Raw genomic sequence first — 18144 nt, forward strand, 5'->3', positions numbered from 1 at the left:
TTAAAAGAGGAAGGGCCAAACTTTCTCGGGCCATCAGAGAGGTAAAGCGCGCACACAGCCAGGGAATCCACAATCATTTCAGGGACAGCGGCGACACACAGCGCATGTGGCAGAGCTTACAAGCCATCACCAACTACAGGACATCACCACCTGCCTGTGATGGTGACAGCTCCCTCCCTGATGCGCTGAACAACTTCGCGGTTCGACAGGCAGAATGACGTGGTGGCGAGGAAGACCACTCCTCCTCCGAACGGCCATGTGCTGTGTCTTACTACCTGATGTGAGCAAAACTCAGAAAAGTCAACCCACATAAAGCTGCTGGTTCAGACAACATCCCAGGCAGAGTGCTCAAAGAATGTGCAGAACAGCTGGCAGATGTTCTTACTGACATCTTCAACATCTCTCTGAGCAGCGCCATCGTTCCCACGTGCTTCAAGGCTGCCATCATCGTTCCCGTGCCCAAGAAGTCTTCTGTGTCCTGTCTCAATGACTACCGTCCCGTTGCACTTACACCCACAATCATGAGGTGCTTCGAGTGGCTCGTCGTAAGACACATCAAGACCCTGCTGCCCTCCTAACTGGACCCACTGCAATTTGTCTACCGTCCTAACCGCTCAATGAACAACGCCATCTCCACTACACTCCATCTTGCCCTCACACACTTGGACAATAAGGGCACATACGTTTGAATGCTGTACGTAGATTTCAGCTCAGCGTTCAACACCATCATCCCCCAACAACTGATCGGGAAGCTGAACCTTTTGGGCCTGAACACCTCCCTCTGCAACTAGATTCTGGACTTTCTGACCGGAAGGCCTCAGTCAGTACAGATCGGGAACTGCACCTCCAGCACCACCACACTGAGCACTGGGGCCCCACAGGGCTGTGTGCTCAGTCCTCTGCTGTTCACACTGCTGACTCACGACTGTGTAGCAACACACAATTCAAATCACATCATCAAGTTCGCTGATGACACGACCGTGGTGGGTCTCATTATCAAGAACGACAAGTCAGCGTACAGAGATAAAGTGCAGAGGCTAACGGACTGGTGTAAAGACAACAACCTGTCTCTGAATGTTGACAAGACAAAGGAGATGATTGTTGACTTTAGGAGGACATGAGGCGACTATTCTCCGCTGAGCATCAACGGCTCCTCTGTGGAGATCGTCAAAAGCACCAAATTCCTGGGCGTCCACCTGAAGAAGGACCTCAGCTGGTCCCTTAACACCAGCTCCCTGCACAAGAAAGCCCAACAGCGTCTCTTTCACCACCGATCCTGCCCACCTTCTATAGAGGAACTATCAAGAGCATCCTAAGCAGCTGCATCACTGTCTGGTTTGGGAATTGTGCTATATTGGACCCAAGACGCTACAGCGTATAGTGAGGACAGCAGAGAAGATTATCGGGGTCTCTCTCCCCTCTATTGAAGACATCTACACCACACGCTGCATCTGCAAAGCAACCAGCATTGTGGCTGATCGGACACACCCCTCTCACACACACTTCACACTCCTGCCATCTGGAAAAAGGAACTGAAGCATTCGAGCACACACATCCACACTGTGCAACAGCTTTTTTTTTCCACAAGCCATCCGTCTTCTCAACAAAAAGGGACTGGACTGAAACACACACACACGCGCACACACAAACATTATCACTCAGCTTAACTCAACTACCTCAAAGTAGCTGATCAACACAAGCGCAAACAGACTGACCTACACTACCAAACTATTGTACACACCAACATGTAAATGCTCTTTTTCTTTGCACAATATTCATTACTGGATTACTTTTTGCACTAACATAATTCTTGCTGCTACTTTAAGGAACGTTTACTGGTTTTGCACTACCTCAGCTCATCACCTCGACACCACAAAGTATTATGTCATGTTGTGTTTGTCACACTGTCACTTTGTTGTTCTTGTTTGCACATGTGCACGTGCACTTTATGTTGTCTGTTGTCTGTAAAAAAAAAAAAAAAAAAGTATAGTCTTTCTCTCTGAGTTAGCTAGTTAGTTTTTGTTAATTTATGTTTTTAAAATTGATGTCAGGTCAATCTGTCTTGTTTCAGCTAGCCAGCTAACTCTTAGTTAGCTAGTTTTATCTCTTCTGTTAATTTATGTTGTAAATTTACGTTGTATGTAGCACCTTGGTCCTGGAGGAACGTTGTTTCGTTTTACTGTGTACTAACTGTATATGGTTAAAGTGACAATAAAGCCTACTTGAACTTGAACTAAAATTTTACTTCTAGCTGAATGCGGTCCTATGACTAGAACTTCTGTGTTCAGGATTAAGCAGAAGGAAGTTAATAAGCATCCAATCTCTTATGTCCTGCACACATTGCTCAACTTTAGTACGCTGGTTTTTCTCATCTGGTTTTGCTGAAACATATAACTGTGTGTTGTCAGCATAACAATAAAAACTAATACCAAGTTTACAGATTATGTTGCCCAGAGGAAGCATGTATAGGGAAAAAAGCAGTGGGCTTAAAACTGAACCTTGTGGAACATCAAGCTCCACTAGAGAGCATGCAGAATCACCATTTAAGTCTACATTCTGATAACGATTGGTCAAATAGGATCTGAGCCAGGAGAGGGCTGTACCCTTAATTCCTACTACATTTTCTAATCTGTGAAGAATACCATAATCAATGGTGTCAAATATTGCACTGACGTCGAGTAATTCAAGCATAGTTACACAATCCTGATCAGAGGCCAATAGGAGGTCATTTACTACTTTAACGATTGCTGGTTCTTTGATGTGATGAGGCCTGACATCCTGACTGATGCAGTTTACTGTATGTATGCTATTTCTATGTAGATATGAGCATAGCTGCTTTGCTAATATATTTACGAGAATCTTAAGTATCAACCATTTTGCCGCCCCACTGTCTCATTGGAGCAGGGCTTCGACTCTTTGAACTGAATCATTTTTTTTTTATTTAAACAGGCTCTTTGAACTGAATCATATGATTCACGAACTTCGCCAAATGAGCCAAGTTAATGTTTATTGCAATTTTAACCTATATTGTTTAACACTGTTCAATTTTGAGAGAAATTTGTTTATTCAGTTTTGAGAAAAGTGTGTTTTTTCAGGTTTGAGAGAAATGTGTTTATCTTAAAAGATGGATATTCATGTTCTGCATGTTAAGTCAAACTGAATATCAACCTACAGTTTCTTTTGCAAATTTGAGTTGTTTAATGCAATATTTTGTTTAAAGGTTTATTATTGGACTCACAGGACTATCTGAGTCCAAGGACCACCCATCAAGACTGCTCACTTCGTCCCTCTGTCTAAGCTTCCCTCAGCCAAGGAGATGGCTGAGTTGCTCCTCTGACATGTCTTTTGAGAGCCAATCAAGACCTTGAGACAGTCATCCATTGTATGACCTTCCATGATCCACACTTCTGGAGTCAAATGTTGCCATAGAACGAATATGTACACAACTCAATACCTACAGCTTCCATGGGACTCTTGCCTTTCCAGTGTAGTCCAAGTTATCCAACATCCTTTTTTTTCCATCCCAAGAGAAGGAAGTCATAGTCTCCTCAGGCCAGGCCTTTATTCAACGCTGCAAGAGGACCTGGCTGCAGGCTAGGACCAAGCTCTGTCACTCGGTAGTGCTCTTCAAACATAAAGCAGATTGCCAATGCTTCGTGAATGCTGTCCTGATCTTTTGAATATTGCTAATTAACTGTTTAATTGTGACTTTAAATTAACAAACCACAAAAAGGAATTTTAAATCATCTTCTATAAATTTTAATACGAGTTAGAAATCCACTGGGTTGTTACTCAATCGCCGGTAGAATCATTCCCTCTCTTCAGGAGCCGTTCCTATCTTCTGAGACAATTGGCCCATACAGAAAACCATCCCCAAGCATGGCACATGCGGGTTACCCTTGTGTGCTACAGTATGACCTCGGATTATGGTTATCGAACCTCCCTGCCCCTTAGACCCTGATTCTCATCATCTCCCGCAAACTGTATGTGATTTATGCTTGTGAGTACATCAGTGTTCGGGAACCCCAAGCTCAGGCTTTCACTTTCTGCTGGATTTTCACTCCAAACAGCACATGTGATCGCACACTTTCTGACTTATTCGGATACACATGCTCTGTTGGAGATCCTTCTTATTGCTCCACTTCCAGGGTTGTGGAGTCTCTTCACATCATCAGCCTTCCTCCTCTCCAGTCACAAGGGATTCCCCCATTTATCTAGGCCACTCATTCACTCTTACGTCCCCAGGTCTAGGGTCCCAGGGCGTAATAAATAATAAAGTCTTAAACGACAACCAACTTTGTCTTTTTCTTCTTTTTTTTTTTTCCACACACACACACACACACACGAAGCTCTAGGCTTCAGGGTTGGGCCAAGGCCAAAACAATAAACAAAAACCCTGCCCTATCTCCTCCCAGAAACTAACTAAACTACAAAGAAACTAAACCAAAAACACAGGGCTAAACTATCTCCCTAACTAAACATTCAAAAACAGGAGAAAACAGGTCTAACAAAAATGGCACCCAACCCCTACTGCTTCCATAAAAGAAATGTATTTACTAACAAAATACTATTTACAATACTTAACAATTAACATAAACACAAGAGAACAACACACACCACACACGCTCACAAACACAGGCGCGACCCAACAATTCTATTTTCCTAACACAAGCACAAGCCAACATTCCAAACACCACCGCGCGCCCTTCCGGCTTTCGTCTGCGACCTTAAAAAGACGCGCAGGTCCAAAGACGGTCAATCCTGGCGCACGTCACGCACGTCCAATCAGGGCAGGGCCACCTGCAAGAAAGGGAGAGAGAGAGAGAGAGAGAGAGAAAGAAAGAGAGTGCGTGCACGCCGCCACAAGCATCCGTGCCTCTACACCTACATGCCACACACACACATGTAACACTCACACAGCATCTCTCCGCTGCTCCTGCTACTTGCTATTACTCCTGTGTGTGATAAAACTTTCAAAAAAAACACTTATTGGGTTCACCATTATTCAGCACTGCCTGTGACAGTTTTGATGATTGAGATTGGACCACACTTCTTTAGGACCTTCAATGGCTAATTTACATGTGAAAATTATTCCACATGCTTTCAGAACCACTCCACACAATTTTAGCAGGATGTCATGGCAATGGCATCCTGGATTATGTGCTATTAGGGACGAAAAATAATCCATTAAAGAGATTTTCCTGGTGACATTTTATTGCCACATAACATTGCTGAGCCAAAACATGACCAATTGAAGCAACCCCAGAAGCTTGTTTAGTGGCCACTATGCATAATGGGTGCATGGCTTTATGCGCTTCCCTTCTTACCCTGATGCACTCATCATTCTAAAATAGGCTCAATCTTGTCATGATTCGGGTGGTTCTGGCTGTTGCCGTGGCCACAAACAGATAGGCATAGGCGCAAAGGGGGGTATTTAAACAAAAGAGTCATTATTCATGACAAAAAAAAAAAAATAAATAAATAAATAAAACATGAACACTGAAGAAACAAAACCAACAAAGGAACAAACTTAACTATAAACAGAGGCTCTAGGACATGACACGACTGAGAGTCTATGACGAAACACGGTTTCTAGGCACAATGCATAGGCTCTATAGCAAACAATAAGCTCTATGATGCAACATACAATGCATAAGCTTTATGACAAAACATACAGTGCAAAGGTTCTATGGCGAAACACAGTCTCTATAACCAAACATACTAGCTAGGCATGTAGCTGACATGGGACAAGACAAGCACAGAGGCATAGAGGGACCAGAGGACTAGAGACACAGACTGGGGCTAGGTACATGGCAATCAGCTAAGCACTGCTATTAGCTAAACATGCTAACTAGCTAACCATTGCTATTAGCTACACATTTACTTAGCTAAACATGCTAACTAGTTAACCATAGCTAGTAGCTACACATTTACATTTAGGCATTTGGCAGACGCTTTTATCCAGAGCGACTTACATTTTTATCTCATTACACATCTGAGCAGTTGAGGGTTAAGGGCCTTGCTCAAGGGCCCAACAGTGGCAACTTGGTGGTTGTGGGGTTTGAACCTGGGATCTTCCGAACCGTAGTCCAATGCCTTAACCACTGAGCTACCCCTGGCCCACATGGCAATTAGCTACACGTTCACTTAGCTAAACATGTACTTAGCCCCATAGACACTGTATTTAGCTATAAGTAAGAATAGCTAGGATAACACAAATGGGGGAACACACTCAACAATACTTACCTAAATTCTAACACAAGACACATTTCACAACACCAAATCAACACCACACACACACACTGAAACTCAACAGACATAACCATTACCACTCTTAAGCCTCTTTTACCAAAACAATGAACAGAACGTAAATTCACATCCAAATGAAAATACAAAACAAAAAGCAATGAAAAACAAAACAATGCACCCACTTACATGACAGTGATTATAAAACAACAATGTTCGACCCAGTGTCCCAGACTAACCAGCTATTTATAGAAGACTTAATGACCTGCCTCGGATCAGGTGAGCTCCCACATCACCTGACCGAGGTGCCTTCTGGGAAACTGAGTCTGCAAACCAAAACTACAAACAAAAAAGTTCTCTCTAGTGGCGAACCCTTACAAATCTGGACTCATCAGACCCCATGACCTTTTTTCATTTATCCAAAGTTCAGTGCTGTGCTCTTTAGAAAATTAAATGCTTTTTACCTAATAGATAACCTACTGCTAGCCTCTGATTAGGGTTGTGTCTCTTTGCCCTTGGTCCTTGACCAGAGGGGAGCTTTTGATTTAACTGTGGGAAGAAATCAAGATGACCATTAAGCCACTGTGCTGCCCACACTACACACCACCAACAAATATTTTTGAGCAAATAAAAGATATTGGATGTGCAAGTACATATTCTTAGAAATAAAATTATCCTCAGAAAGAATGTTTGTAATAATGTCTTCCATTAGAGTCAGTTTTACTTTTTAAATGTAAATACTGAATTATTATTTTTTATTGGAAATTGTACATCTATTTTTACTTTAAAAATTAAAACCTTTTTATTTTTTATCCTCTAATAACCTCTATGTGACCTCTGTGTCTGCCATTGCACTCACTTTGGGAAACACTGATCCACACAGACAGTAAAAAAAAGCTAGACAGGGGAAGACAGGGGGAAAAGCCTCTAGTAGGATAAATTAGGACAAGATGCAGAAAGCTATGTCAGTGTTTGCTCAGTCTGTACCAGACTCATACTCTGTCAGTTACTCAGACTTTTTGCACCTTCTCACTGTGAAAAAAAATAATAATAATAACCTGATTATACATGTCCAAACCTTAATACCATATTTTATAGGCCTGCCTGACCACAGCCCAAAAAAAATCCTTTTAGTGGATGCTTTTTAGTGGCGTATTCTGGTTCTGGTTTTATTGCCTACTAGAGGTCAATGTCTCTGCACTAGTCCAATGACATTATGACCTGAGTGCTACTGTATTTTTGTTAGTAATGCATAATGGCAAAGGCCTTCTAGTTTCATTTATTATGCACTGCCAAAATAAATGTATAAGTGCTTATTATTTGTTAATAATATTTTTTACTTATACTTCCTATTCACAGCAGGGAAATAACATTACATAATATTACAAAATACACATATTTTTTGGACAGGGTCAAATTGCATTCTACCAAAAACAAAAATCTGATCTCTTAATCTTCATGGGTACAGATATTTTTATTGAGGATAAAAATTTGTCTTAAAATGTGTGGTATATTGTATGTGGTTTATGCTTTATTTTATTGCACAGATTATGCAAAGAAAATCTAAAGATATGTTAAAACGCTTGATTATGTCACTATAGTTGCACTACTCTCTAACCATAGGTGAATATTACTGTAAAGTTAAATGATACCACTTGCAAATACAAATTATACCAGTTTATTTACTAAGGTTATTAATATTATATTTTTTATACAAAAATATTTTTACATCTTTCTAATGATCAATTTTGTAACCTTTTTTGATTTATTCATGCTATTTACATGGGTTACATACTTTAAATAAGTAATATTATTAATGAATATCTAGATAGCAAATTCATTTAGCAGGGGCCTTACCCATAATTAGCTTTTTAGTGTTCTTCTCTGGTTTCAGTATGATTATATAACACTTTGGAAGAAATATGCAGAAAAGTAAACCAAAGCTTGATGCTAGAATAGCAAATATTTCTACAGCTACAGTTAATTTTCCAGGAGAGCTGACATAAGCAGGAATAAAGGTGATCCAAACAGCAGAGAATGTGAGAATGCTGAATGTGATGAATTTGGCTTCATTAAAATTGTCAGGCAGCTTCCGGGCCAGAAAAGCCAAAATAAAACACAAAACAGCCAAGAGTCCTATATAACCCAGTACAGCCCAAAAACCTACAGCAGAGCCTACATTACATTCTAATACCATCTTTTCCTTGTAATAGCTCATATTATTGTATGGAAAAGGAGGAGAAATTATTAACCACAGTACACAAATAATGACCTGTATAAGAGTGAAGACAAGTACACTGAGTCTCTGCTGTAGAGGCCCAAACCATTTCATGACATTACTTCCTGGAAGTGTAGCTCTGAAAGCCATTAACACCACTACTGTCTTTCCCAGAACACAGGAAATGCAGAGAACAAAGGTGACCCCAAACACTGTGTGTCGCAGCATACAGGACAACTCAGAGGGCTGACCAATAAAAGTAAGGGAACAGAGAAAACACAGAGTCAGTGCAAAGAGCAGCAGGAAGCTCAGTTCAGAATTATTTGCTCTAACAATTGGAGTGTCCTTGTGTATAAAGAAAACAACACCAATGCATATGGTGAATGATACTCCTAACAAAGAAAACAATACAAGTATAATTCCTATTATTTCCTGAAATGACAGGAATTCGACAAGTTTTAAGACACAGGTATCTTTCTTTTCATTAGACCACAGCTCCGGAGGGCACTTGATACATGTTATAGAGTCTAAAGAAAGAGAAAATGAATATCAATTTATGAAAAGACAATATTATTGTGGTTATTACTGATAAAACTATAAAACATTTTAATTCTTTCTTGGACTTGTCTGCATTAATGATGCAGACTATAATTTCATTATACCTGTTATATTACTGATTTCGCCCTCTGCACATGGTATGCAGTCAAAACAGCAGATTGGTTTTCCTTTCTGAACAGCCTTTCTGGTGCCAGGGAGACAACTTGGATTACACATTGAAACCGGCACCTAAAAACCATTTTTGTTGTATATAATGATATCATTAATTAGTTTTTATTATATGTCTAAAATGTATTTTTCTCATTACATGTTAATATAGCTATAGTTTACCTGTGATATATTGAGGGCCCAGGCTATATTGATGTTGTTAAATGACAGCTGAAGATGTCTTTGCTGAGAAGGATCATAGAAGCCCACCTTAACAAATACTGTTTTACCATCTTTACCTTGTTGCCAGTTCAGCACATCATACCTAGCTGGTGGGTCTCCATTCTCATCAAAAAATACATCCTCATCTGTTGTGGTAAAACGGATTTTCTTCAACTCATTTACTATCTAAACAAATCATTGGAGACACTTCAGTTAAGAATACAAAGATATAGTTTTCACCAGGATATTTTGTAACAATTACCTGCCATGGTTTCTGGTTTTCTGCTATGTTTGTACACACATTAGCAGCTGCTTGTCCATTGTCCCCCTTGGAACATTCATAACTGTTATGCAGGGCATAAGCCACAGCATACACAGCTTTATAAATATTATTTGCAAGTCGTGAGTCTGAGATGTCTGTATAAATGTTTTGAACATGAGTAAGACTTTCTTTGCTTGTGCACATTTGTTTAATCTCAACAGTTGTTTTGGTTGGTAGCTGACATTCGAATATTGTCTCCCACACCTCTTTGTAGATAGCTACATGAGGATCTGGATTAAGTTTAATCAGAAATTCTCCCAGACCATTAAGTTTACCTTTTGGAATAGCAAAACCCAAAGATCCTTTTAGAATATGTTGCCATTCAGGATTGGCCGTATTCAAATCAGAGATCCAGGACTCACTTCCAACCCACTGAAAACCAGTCATGTTCTGTAAAGCCATTTCCTTTACAAGAAACCCAAAGTCTGAGTATGAAACAAAAGCTACAATCACTTTGGAGGTCGAAGCCTTAATAATCTCAACTATTTTTAGAATTTTTTCTCTTGTATCTGTCTTAAAAAATGACTTCGAATACTCAACACAGATTCCCTCTTTTTTGGCTGCACTGATGAATTCACTTATGCCATTGTTTCCATAGTCATTATCGCTGCATATGGCCCCTACCCATGTCCAGCCAAAATATTTGACCAACTTTGCTAAAGCTCTGCTCTGGAAATAATCACTAGGAACAGTTCTGAAGAAAGATGGGTGTTTTTTTCTGTCACTTAAGCATGCACATGATGCAAAGTGGCTGATCTGAAATAAATTTATCTACATTAAAAAACTGTAGAAATTACCACTTGATATGTACTGTGTTCATTTATATAAAAATTTATTTAATTTTTTTGTTTTTTGTTTTTAAAAGACGTAAATAACATGGCATGCTAATCTATTAACTTTAGAGTAATTAATGTTTATACTTTGATATCAGAAGGCATAAGATTTACCACAGGTATGTGCAAAGGTCCTACTGTAGCAGATATGGCAATAGTGGGGGTAGATGATGATTGTCCTATGATTGCTTGAACTGTTTCAGGTTTTGAGCAGGACACTGACGTTGTATTTATTTGGCCACTGACTAAGGACAAAGAAGCTCTAGTGCTCATTTCAACAGATCCACAAGTATCATATATTTTATAACCCAAATTGATGCCTGGAAGAATATCAGTTCTGTTGTTGATTTCCTCAATGGCAAAGACCATTGTTTGTGCACTTTGAAATTCTCTGAGATTCAAACTGTTGAAAAATTATTCAAGTCATAAAGACTTTTGTGCATTTTATTATGTATAAATGTTTGTTGATTAAATTTTTTTTATTTAACCTAATTTATGCTACAATTCCCATATTGCCCCTTACCTTGTGCATTTTCCTTGATGAGGCTTTGATGTAAATGTTTGTGCTGGCTGGTCCCATTTGTTGTGGATGGAAAATATTCCACCAATCAGCACATCCCCATCTACGCTGAGTTGAGGAGGACTGGATAGTCCTTGTACATTGCATGAAGGATCAGCTGCTGTCAGCTGAGTGAATAGAAACCATGCATGCAAGAAACTCATCCTCATCCCTCCAAAAAATAACCCTGTCCTCTGGGTGTTTATATAATCTTTAGGTTTCAAATTGACTAGACATTAATGTATGTATGATTTTTACTCATGCATATGCATTACCCTATTATTTTGCATTCTGCATAACACCCAGTGCAATGCCACTGTCATATCAATAGAATTTCTGTACAATTATAGTATAAAACTGACCAATAACCTCTGGATAGCAGTGGTCCTATGTTCATGATTTTTTTTAGTTGGTGAATGGAGTAGTGGATGTCTGCCAAATTATGATTACACAGACATCAAAAAAGGATCAGTGATTGTACTTAGTGTCAATCTATTTGACTCAGCTGGTCAGCTAATTACTGTAGGTGTGCTAGTTAGTTAGCCTTTTGTTAATTTATTTCATTAATTCATGTTGTTAACTTAATTTTGTCTTTTTTTAAGGTACTTAGTTTTTTGTAAATTCAGTGTTAATCTGTTTTTTTTTTCAGATAGTTCACTAATTAGGTGTCTTAGTAAGCTTTTGTAAATATATTGTGGCGTGGGCGGGGCGGCGGCTGACGACCAGCATGCCTTGCGGGGATGTCGGTGTGTTCACCATGTTGGGGAAGGGTGTTTGGGTTAGTGGCTTTGGCCCTGTTTGTGTGCACAATGCTTATGCATTTGTATGACCCCGTGTATAAAATAAAGTACTCCCAGCCATTGCATTGGGCAGCAAGTAAGCTCACTTGTCTCTCCAACATCATTTCCGGCGATAAAACGCTACAATATCTTGTTTGTATGGAGCACCAGTAGGAACACTGTTTTGTTTCTCTGTTTACTGAACTGTATATGGTTGAAATGACAATAAAAACCTACTTAATTAATGTATACTGTTGGTTGATCCAGAGTCTGGTCCAGGAAAACAGGATTCTAGGCTGAAATATGTTAAAATGCATGCCATTAATTACGAAAGCACCCACACACACACTCCCAACAAACCCAATAACTGTGAAGCAGGCCCGGATTGGCTAATTGGGAGGACCGGGAGAATTCCTGGTGGGCTGGTCTGTTTTTTGGCCCGCGAGGGCCGGTCTCACAAGCTACCTGCACTCACAGCAGTTGCACTTTTTTTTTTTTTTTACCATAGTCTGACTTTTTTTATTTATTATTTTACCACAGCTCTACTCTTTTTGTTTAGGTCCTCGCAGCCCTATAAGCAGAATGCAGCCTGCAGGTTAATGATGACATAATTATCATTCAACTCCATCGACAGCTCAATCAGTTGTTAAGAGATACGCGAGAGATGAAAAATGGATAATAAAAAGCGCAAAAGTGGTGCTGAAAAGGTCAGAATTTAAAAAAAAGAAAGCTCTAGAAACTGATGTGGCCAAATGTACTAAGCTGAGTAAATTTTTCATTAAAACCAGTGGCAGGGAGAGTACAACAACACATGAAGACGATGAAACGAGCGGGTGTTCAATCAAAAAATGCTACCCATCGAGTTGTGCTACATACTGTATCTGCACATGCGCAGTCCCACAAGTTTGCACTCTGTTTCCGTGCCCATAAATCCATGCTACCTTGGTGCTGAGACTTCAGTTGACAGTGAGTGTAAACCGTTTTCCTTTGCTTACTTTGACCGAAACATTTGAGTTTCTGCATAATTTGTCATAAATGAGCCTTAACGTTGAGGAAAATAAAAACTTAGAGCAGAAAACTATTGTGGAAAAGCTTTATTACTCAAATTTAAACACCTTCATTTACATCTCTTTGTATACTTGAAGCTCTTCTAATAACATTGAACATCCATAGTGTAGTTTTTTAATAATTTCGTCAGCATTTATTAATTTACAAAAACCTTAGTAACAATAAGTGCGAATTAACTCCTAACCAACCTCTGCGCCATTACCCTGGTGAAAAGGTTTACTGTACGAAAGTAAAAATCGATAGACTCTGCTATCGATATGTGCTATGGTAGCATTTTTCGACAAGGCAGCAAAAATCAACAGAACATTGGAGCAGTGCAAACCACTGTTCATTTTTATGTATCAAACTTTTTCTTGTACTGTAGCTCTTCAGCAGCAGGCCGGTCTAAGGCTTAAAACTCCAGGGCTGAAAAGGAGTCCCACTCTGGCCCTGCTGTGAAGCAATAATTTATTGCTTTTATAAAGTCTGATTTAGGTGCATATCAATAAAAAAACAACAGCCAGGTTGCAGAATTTGTCTATTGCTAGCTTTCTAGAACATTATGTTAAAAGATCTATGTAAAAAAAGAGTCTCTTATCTTGCATAGGTACAAGGATTTATGTTGATAACAGGACTTTGATAGAGAACTTAAAATGTAAAGTAAGTAGTGAGCGATTTGTGATATATTTTACCAATTAATAAATAACATGGCCCACGAAGGGGCTCTTTATGGCTTAAGCTGGGGATAAATACAAGTGAAATAGAAATAAAGTTTTGGGGGAAACTGTCGCAAAATAATTTTAAAAAGAAGAATATTGCAGTGCTTCTCGAATTATCCACTTACAATGTGTACTGCAAAGTAAACAATAGCAGTTTATTCACAGCAGTTATTAAAATGATATATCTTTATGTTAGTCCATTTAAAAGTTTTAATTTTACTTAGTTCTTATCTAGATAGCTGAATTTAACTCCCAGGTGCTTTAGCCATTATTTGTTTTTTAGTATTCTTGTCTGGTGTTAATATAATGATATAGCACTTTGGAACAAATATGCAAAAAAGTAAACCAAAGCTTGATGCTAGAATGGCAAATATCTCCACCGCCACAGTAAATTTTCCAGGAGAGCTGACATAAGCAGGAATAAAGGTAATCCAAACTGCACAGAATATGAGCATGCTGAATGTGATGAATTTGGCTTCGTTAAAATTATCAGGCAGCTTCCGGGCCAGAAAAGCCAAAATAAAACACAAAACAGCCAAGACTCCTATATAACCCAGCACAGCCCAGAATCCTACAGCAGAGCCTACATTACATTCTAATATGATCTTTTCTTTGTAGTAGCTCATATTATTGTATGGAAAAGGAGGAGATATTATTAACCACAGTACACAAATGATGACCTGTACAAGAGTGAAGACAAGTACACTGAGTCTCTGCTGTAGAGGACCAAACCATTTCATGACATTACTACCTGGAAGTGTAGCCCTGAAGGCCATTAACACCACTACTGTTTTTCCCAGAACACAGGAGATACAGAGGACGAAGGTGATCCCAAATGCTGTGTGACGTAGCATACAGGACCATTCAGACGGCTGACCAATAAATGTAAGTGAACAGTGGAAGCACATGGTCAGAGAAAAGAGAAGCAAGAAGCTCAGCTCAGAATTATTTGCTCTAACAATTGGTGTCTCCTTGTGTTTAAAGAAAACAACAGCAATGCATATTGTGAAGAATACTCCTACCAAAGAAAATGTTACAAAAATGATCCCCATTATTTCCTCAAAAGAAAGGAATTCCACCAGCTTTAAGACACAGGAATCTCTCTTTTCATTAGACCACAGCTCCGGAGGGCACTTGATACAAGTTATAGAGTCTAATGAAAAAAAAAAAAAATCATGGTTCATTACAGCTTGTGTGTGTTTGTTAATGAATGTAGTAAAAATCTATGTCTTAGGGTTATTTATTTATTATACCTGTTATATTACTGATTTCTCCCTCTGCACATGGTATGCAGTCAAAACAGCAGATTGGTTTGCCTTTCTGAACAGCCTTCCTGTAGCCTTGGGGACAACTTGCACTACACACTGAGACTGGCACCTTGAAAAAAAAATATTGTATATATTTTCATTAATAAATTAAATCTTTATTTGCTAAATTAACTGTTAACATATACATTGTTTACCTGTGGTTTACTGTGGGCCCAGACTATACTGATGTTGTTAAATGACAGCTGAAGGTGTCTTTGCTGAGAAGCATCATAGAAGCCCACTTTGACAAATACCATTTTACCATCTTTGTCTTGTTGCCAATTTAACACATCATACCTAGCTGCTGGGTCTCCATTCTCATCAAAAAATACATCCTCATTTGTTGTAGTGGTGAAACTGAGCTTTTTTAAATTATTGACTACCTGAATAAAGCATTGCAAACTCTTCAGTTATAAATATAAACATAGTTTTCGTCAGGCTATTTTGTTATAGTTACCTGCCATGGTTTCTGGTTATCTGTTAGTTTTGTACACACATTAGCAGCTGCTTGTCCACTGTCCACCTTGGAACATCCATAACTGGTGTGCAGGGCATAAGCCACAGCATACACAGCTTTATAAACATTATTTGCAATTCGTAGATCTGAAACATCTGTATAAATGTTTTGAACTCGAGTAAGACTTTCATTGCCCTTGCACAATTGTTTTATCTCAAAAGAGTTTTGAATTGAAAGCTTACACTGAAATATTGTCTCCCACACCTCTTTGTAAATAGTTATATCAGAAGCTGGATTCAGTTTAGAAAGAAATTCTTCTAGACCATTTATTTTAGCCGTAGGGATAGCAAAACCCAGAGATCCTTTCAAAATATAATTCCATTCAGCATTGGCAGTATCCAAATCAGAAATCCAGGACTCACATCCAATCCACTGAAAGCCAGTCATGTTCTGCAAGGCTATTTCCTTTACAAGAAACCCAATGTCAGTATTTGAAACAAATCCTACAATCACTTTGGAGGTCGATGCCTTGATATTTTCAACTATTTTCAGAATTTTTTCTCTGGGGTCTGTTTTAGAAAATGCCATAGAATACTCAACACAGATTCCTTCTCTTTTGGCTGCACTAATAAATTCACTTAGGCCATTGTTCCCATAGTCATTATCACTGCATAGGGCACCAACCCAGGTCCATCCAAAATATTTGACCAGCTTTGCTAAAGCTCTGCTTTGGAAATAATCACTAGGAATAGTTCTGAAGAAAGATGGGTGTTTTTTTCTGTCACTCAGGCATGCACATGTTGAAAAGTGACTGACCTGTAATGAATGTATTTAGTTTAACTATATAATTATGAATAATAACATTATGTATGCTTCCCTTTTATTTCACGAGAATGAATTGCAAAATCAATTGCAAAAATAACATTCTTTGCAAATGTATTAATTTCAGTTTAATGTCTTTTACTAATTTTAATTGTAGACATAACATTTACCACAGGTATGTGCAAAGGACCCACTGTTGTAGATATAGCAATAGTAAGGGTAGATGATGTTTGCCCTATAATTGCTTGTACAGTTTCAGGTTTTGAGCAGGAAACTGAAGTTGTATTATCTACATGGCCATTGACTAAGGACAAGGACGCTCTTGTGGTCTTTTCAACTGATCCACATGTATCATAGATTTTATAACCCAAATTGATGCCAGGAAGAATATCAGTTCTGTTGTTGATTTCCTCAATGGCAAATACCATTGTTTGTGCATTTTGAAATTCTCTGAGGTTCAATCTGAAGTAAAAAAAAAAAAAATCACAACATACACCAGAATTAGTTTTGCAAAAATTATGATGCAAGTAATTTAGGAATATATTTTTCATATAATTTGGCTTACATAGCACTTTCTAATACTCTTACCTTATGCATTTTTCTTGTGTGGGTCCTGAAATAAATGTGTGTGCCTGCTGGTCCCATTTGCTGTGAATTGAAAAGATCCCTCCAATCAGTACATCCCCATTTTTGCTGAGTTGAGGAGGATTGTACAGCCCTTGTATGCTGCAGGGAGGATTGGCTGCTGTTACCTGCGTGAATAGAAGCCATGTATGCAAAAAACTCATTCTCATCTCTTCAACACCACCTAAACCTAGAGGGTTTTTTTTATAATCCACTTAAGCTCCCACGATAATTATTTTTTAAGGAGTGGTTTTTAGTGGGGTGGATTACATCATTAATTTTCATTTTGTATTACACCTGCTAAAACGTCACTGTCATATAACTGTACTTTCTGTTTTAAGATTGCTGTTGAGATAATGAAGTAAGAGATGGCTGGCAAATTGTGCAAATGTCACGCGCTGTATAGCAGCAGAAAGTGAAAGGGAGCACCCAAGAGCAGAGAAAATGATAATGTGCACTTACAGCCTTTTTTTTAGCAAGCGGAGAAGCTCCAGATGATTCCGAGGACGAAAGCCTGTAGTCCAAACGTGCAATAGATCCACACATGCAGTAATCCAAAACGCTAGTCATTCTCATGGTCAATGAACAACGCGGAAGTCAAAAGCCGGTAATACACACATGCAGTTAATCCAAAACGCTAAGGCAAAACAATGTCGATAACAAAACGAGGTCGACAGCATGGTAAGCCATCAGCAAAAACAAACGCGGGAATATTGGCATGGATGGCACAATAATCTGGCAGAGAGCAAAACTTTTCGAGTGACTAAAATAGAAAAAATGATGAGAGCAAACAAGCAACAGGTGTGCTCAGAGCGTTAACTAAGAACAGCGAAAGGTAAGACTTGGACTGGAGCATGGACGGGAAGGAGCCAGGCATATCTATCGTGTAGACGTTGTTTGACGCATTGTTACAGTACCCCCTCTTCTATTGACGCCACCAGGCGTTTTAGACAGTGCCTTGGGGTGGAGTCTGTAAAATTCAGGGATGAATCCAGGATGAATCTGGCAGGCATCCAACTTCTCTCTTTGGGGCCATAACCCTCCCAGTCCACAAGATATTGCAGGCCTTGTTCTCAGCAACAGGATTTAAGGAGCCTGCAGACCGTAAAAGCTTTTCCCCCATTGATGAGGCCAGGGGGTAGGGGAGGCCGAAATGAAGGTGACAGAGGACAAGCGACCAGCCCTCTGATTTGAGAGACATGAAATGTAGGGTTGATACGACGCATAGATAATGGTAGAGAAAGTCTTACAGAACACAGGGTGATGACTCGGGCAATGGTGAAA

The 18144-nt window shown here is 39.1% G+C and overlaps 2 protein-coding genes across 2 annotated transcripts; both read right to left on the reverse strand.

Moving 5' to 3' along the window:
• Positions 1 to 8083: 8083 nt before the first annotated feature.
• LOC128528145 (extracellular calcium-sensing receptor-like) lies at positions 8084 to 11206 on the reverse strand. Its single transcript, XM_053500899.1, has 6 exons — positions 11070 to 11206; positions 10661 to 10949; positions 9654 to 10469; positions 9353 to 9577; positions 9127 to 9250; positions 8084 to 8991 (listed from the first exon to the last, which is right to left on the reverse strand). Exons 2-6 carry the CDS (start codon positions 10913 to 10915, stop codon positions 8084 to 8086), a joined length of 2328 nt encoding a protein of 775 aa, XP_053356874.1. The 5' UTR covers positions 10916 to 10949; positions 11070 to 11206.
• A 2689-nt stretch (positions 11207 to 13895) lies between these two features.
• Positions 13896 to 16691, reverse strand: LOC128528146 (extracellular calcium-sensing receptor-like). The gene is made up of 6 exons (XM_053500900.1): positions 16407 to 16691; positions 15474 to 16230; positions 15415 to 15434; positions 15113 to 15340; positions 14904 to 15027; positions 13896 to 14803 (listed from the first exon to the last, which is right to left on the reverse strand). Exons 1-6 carry the CDS (start codon positions 16662 to 16664, stop codon positions 13896 to 13898), a joined length of 2295 nt encoding a protein of 764 aa, XP_053356875.1. The 5' UTR covers positions 16665 to 16691.
• Between the last annotated feature and the right edge of the window lie 1453 nt (positions 16692 to 18144).

This window comes from Clarias gariepinus, chromosome 7, assembly GCF_024256425.1.
Source record: "Clarias gariepinus isolate MV-2021 ecotype Netherlands chromosome 7, CGAR_prim_01v2, whole genome shotgun sequence".
In the NCBI taxonomy this organism is placed as follows: Eukaryota; Metazoa; Chordata; class Actinopteri; order Siluriformes; family Clariidae; genus Clarias; species Clarias gariepinus.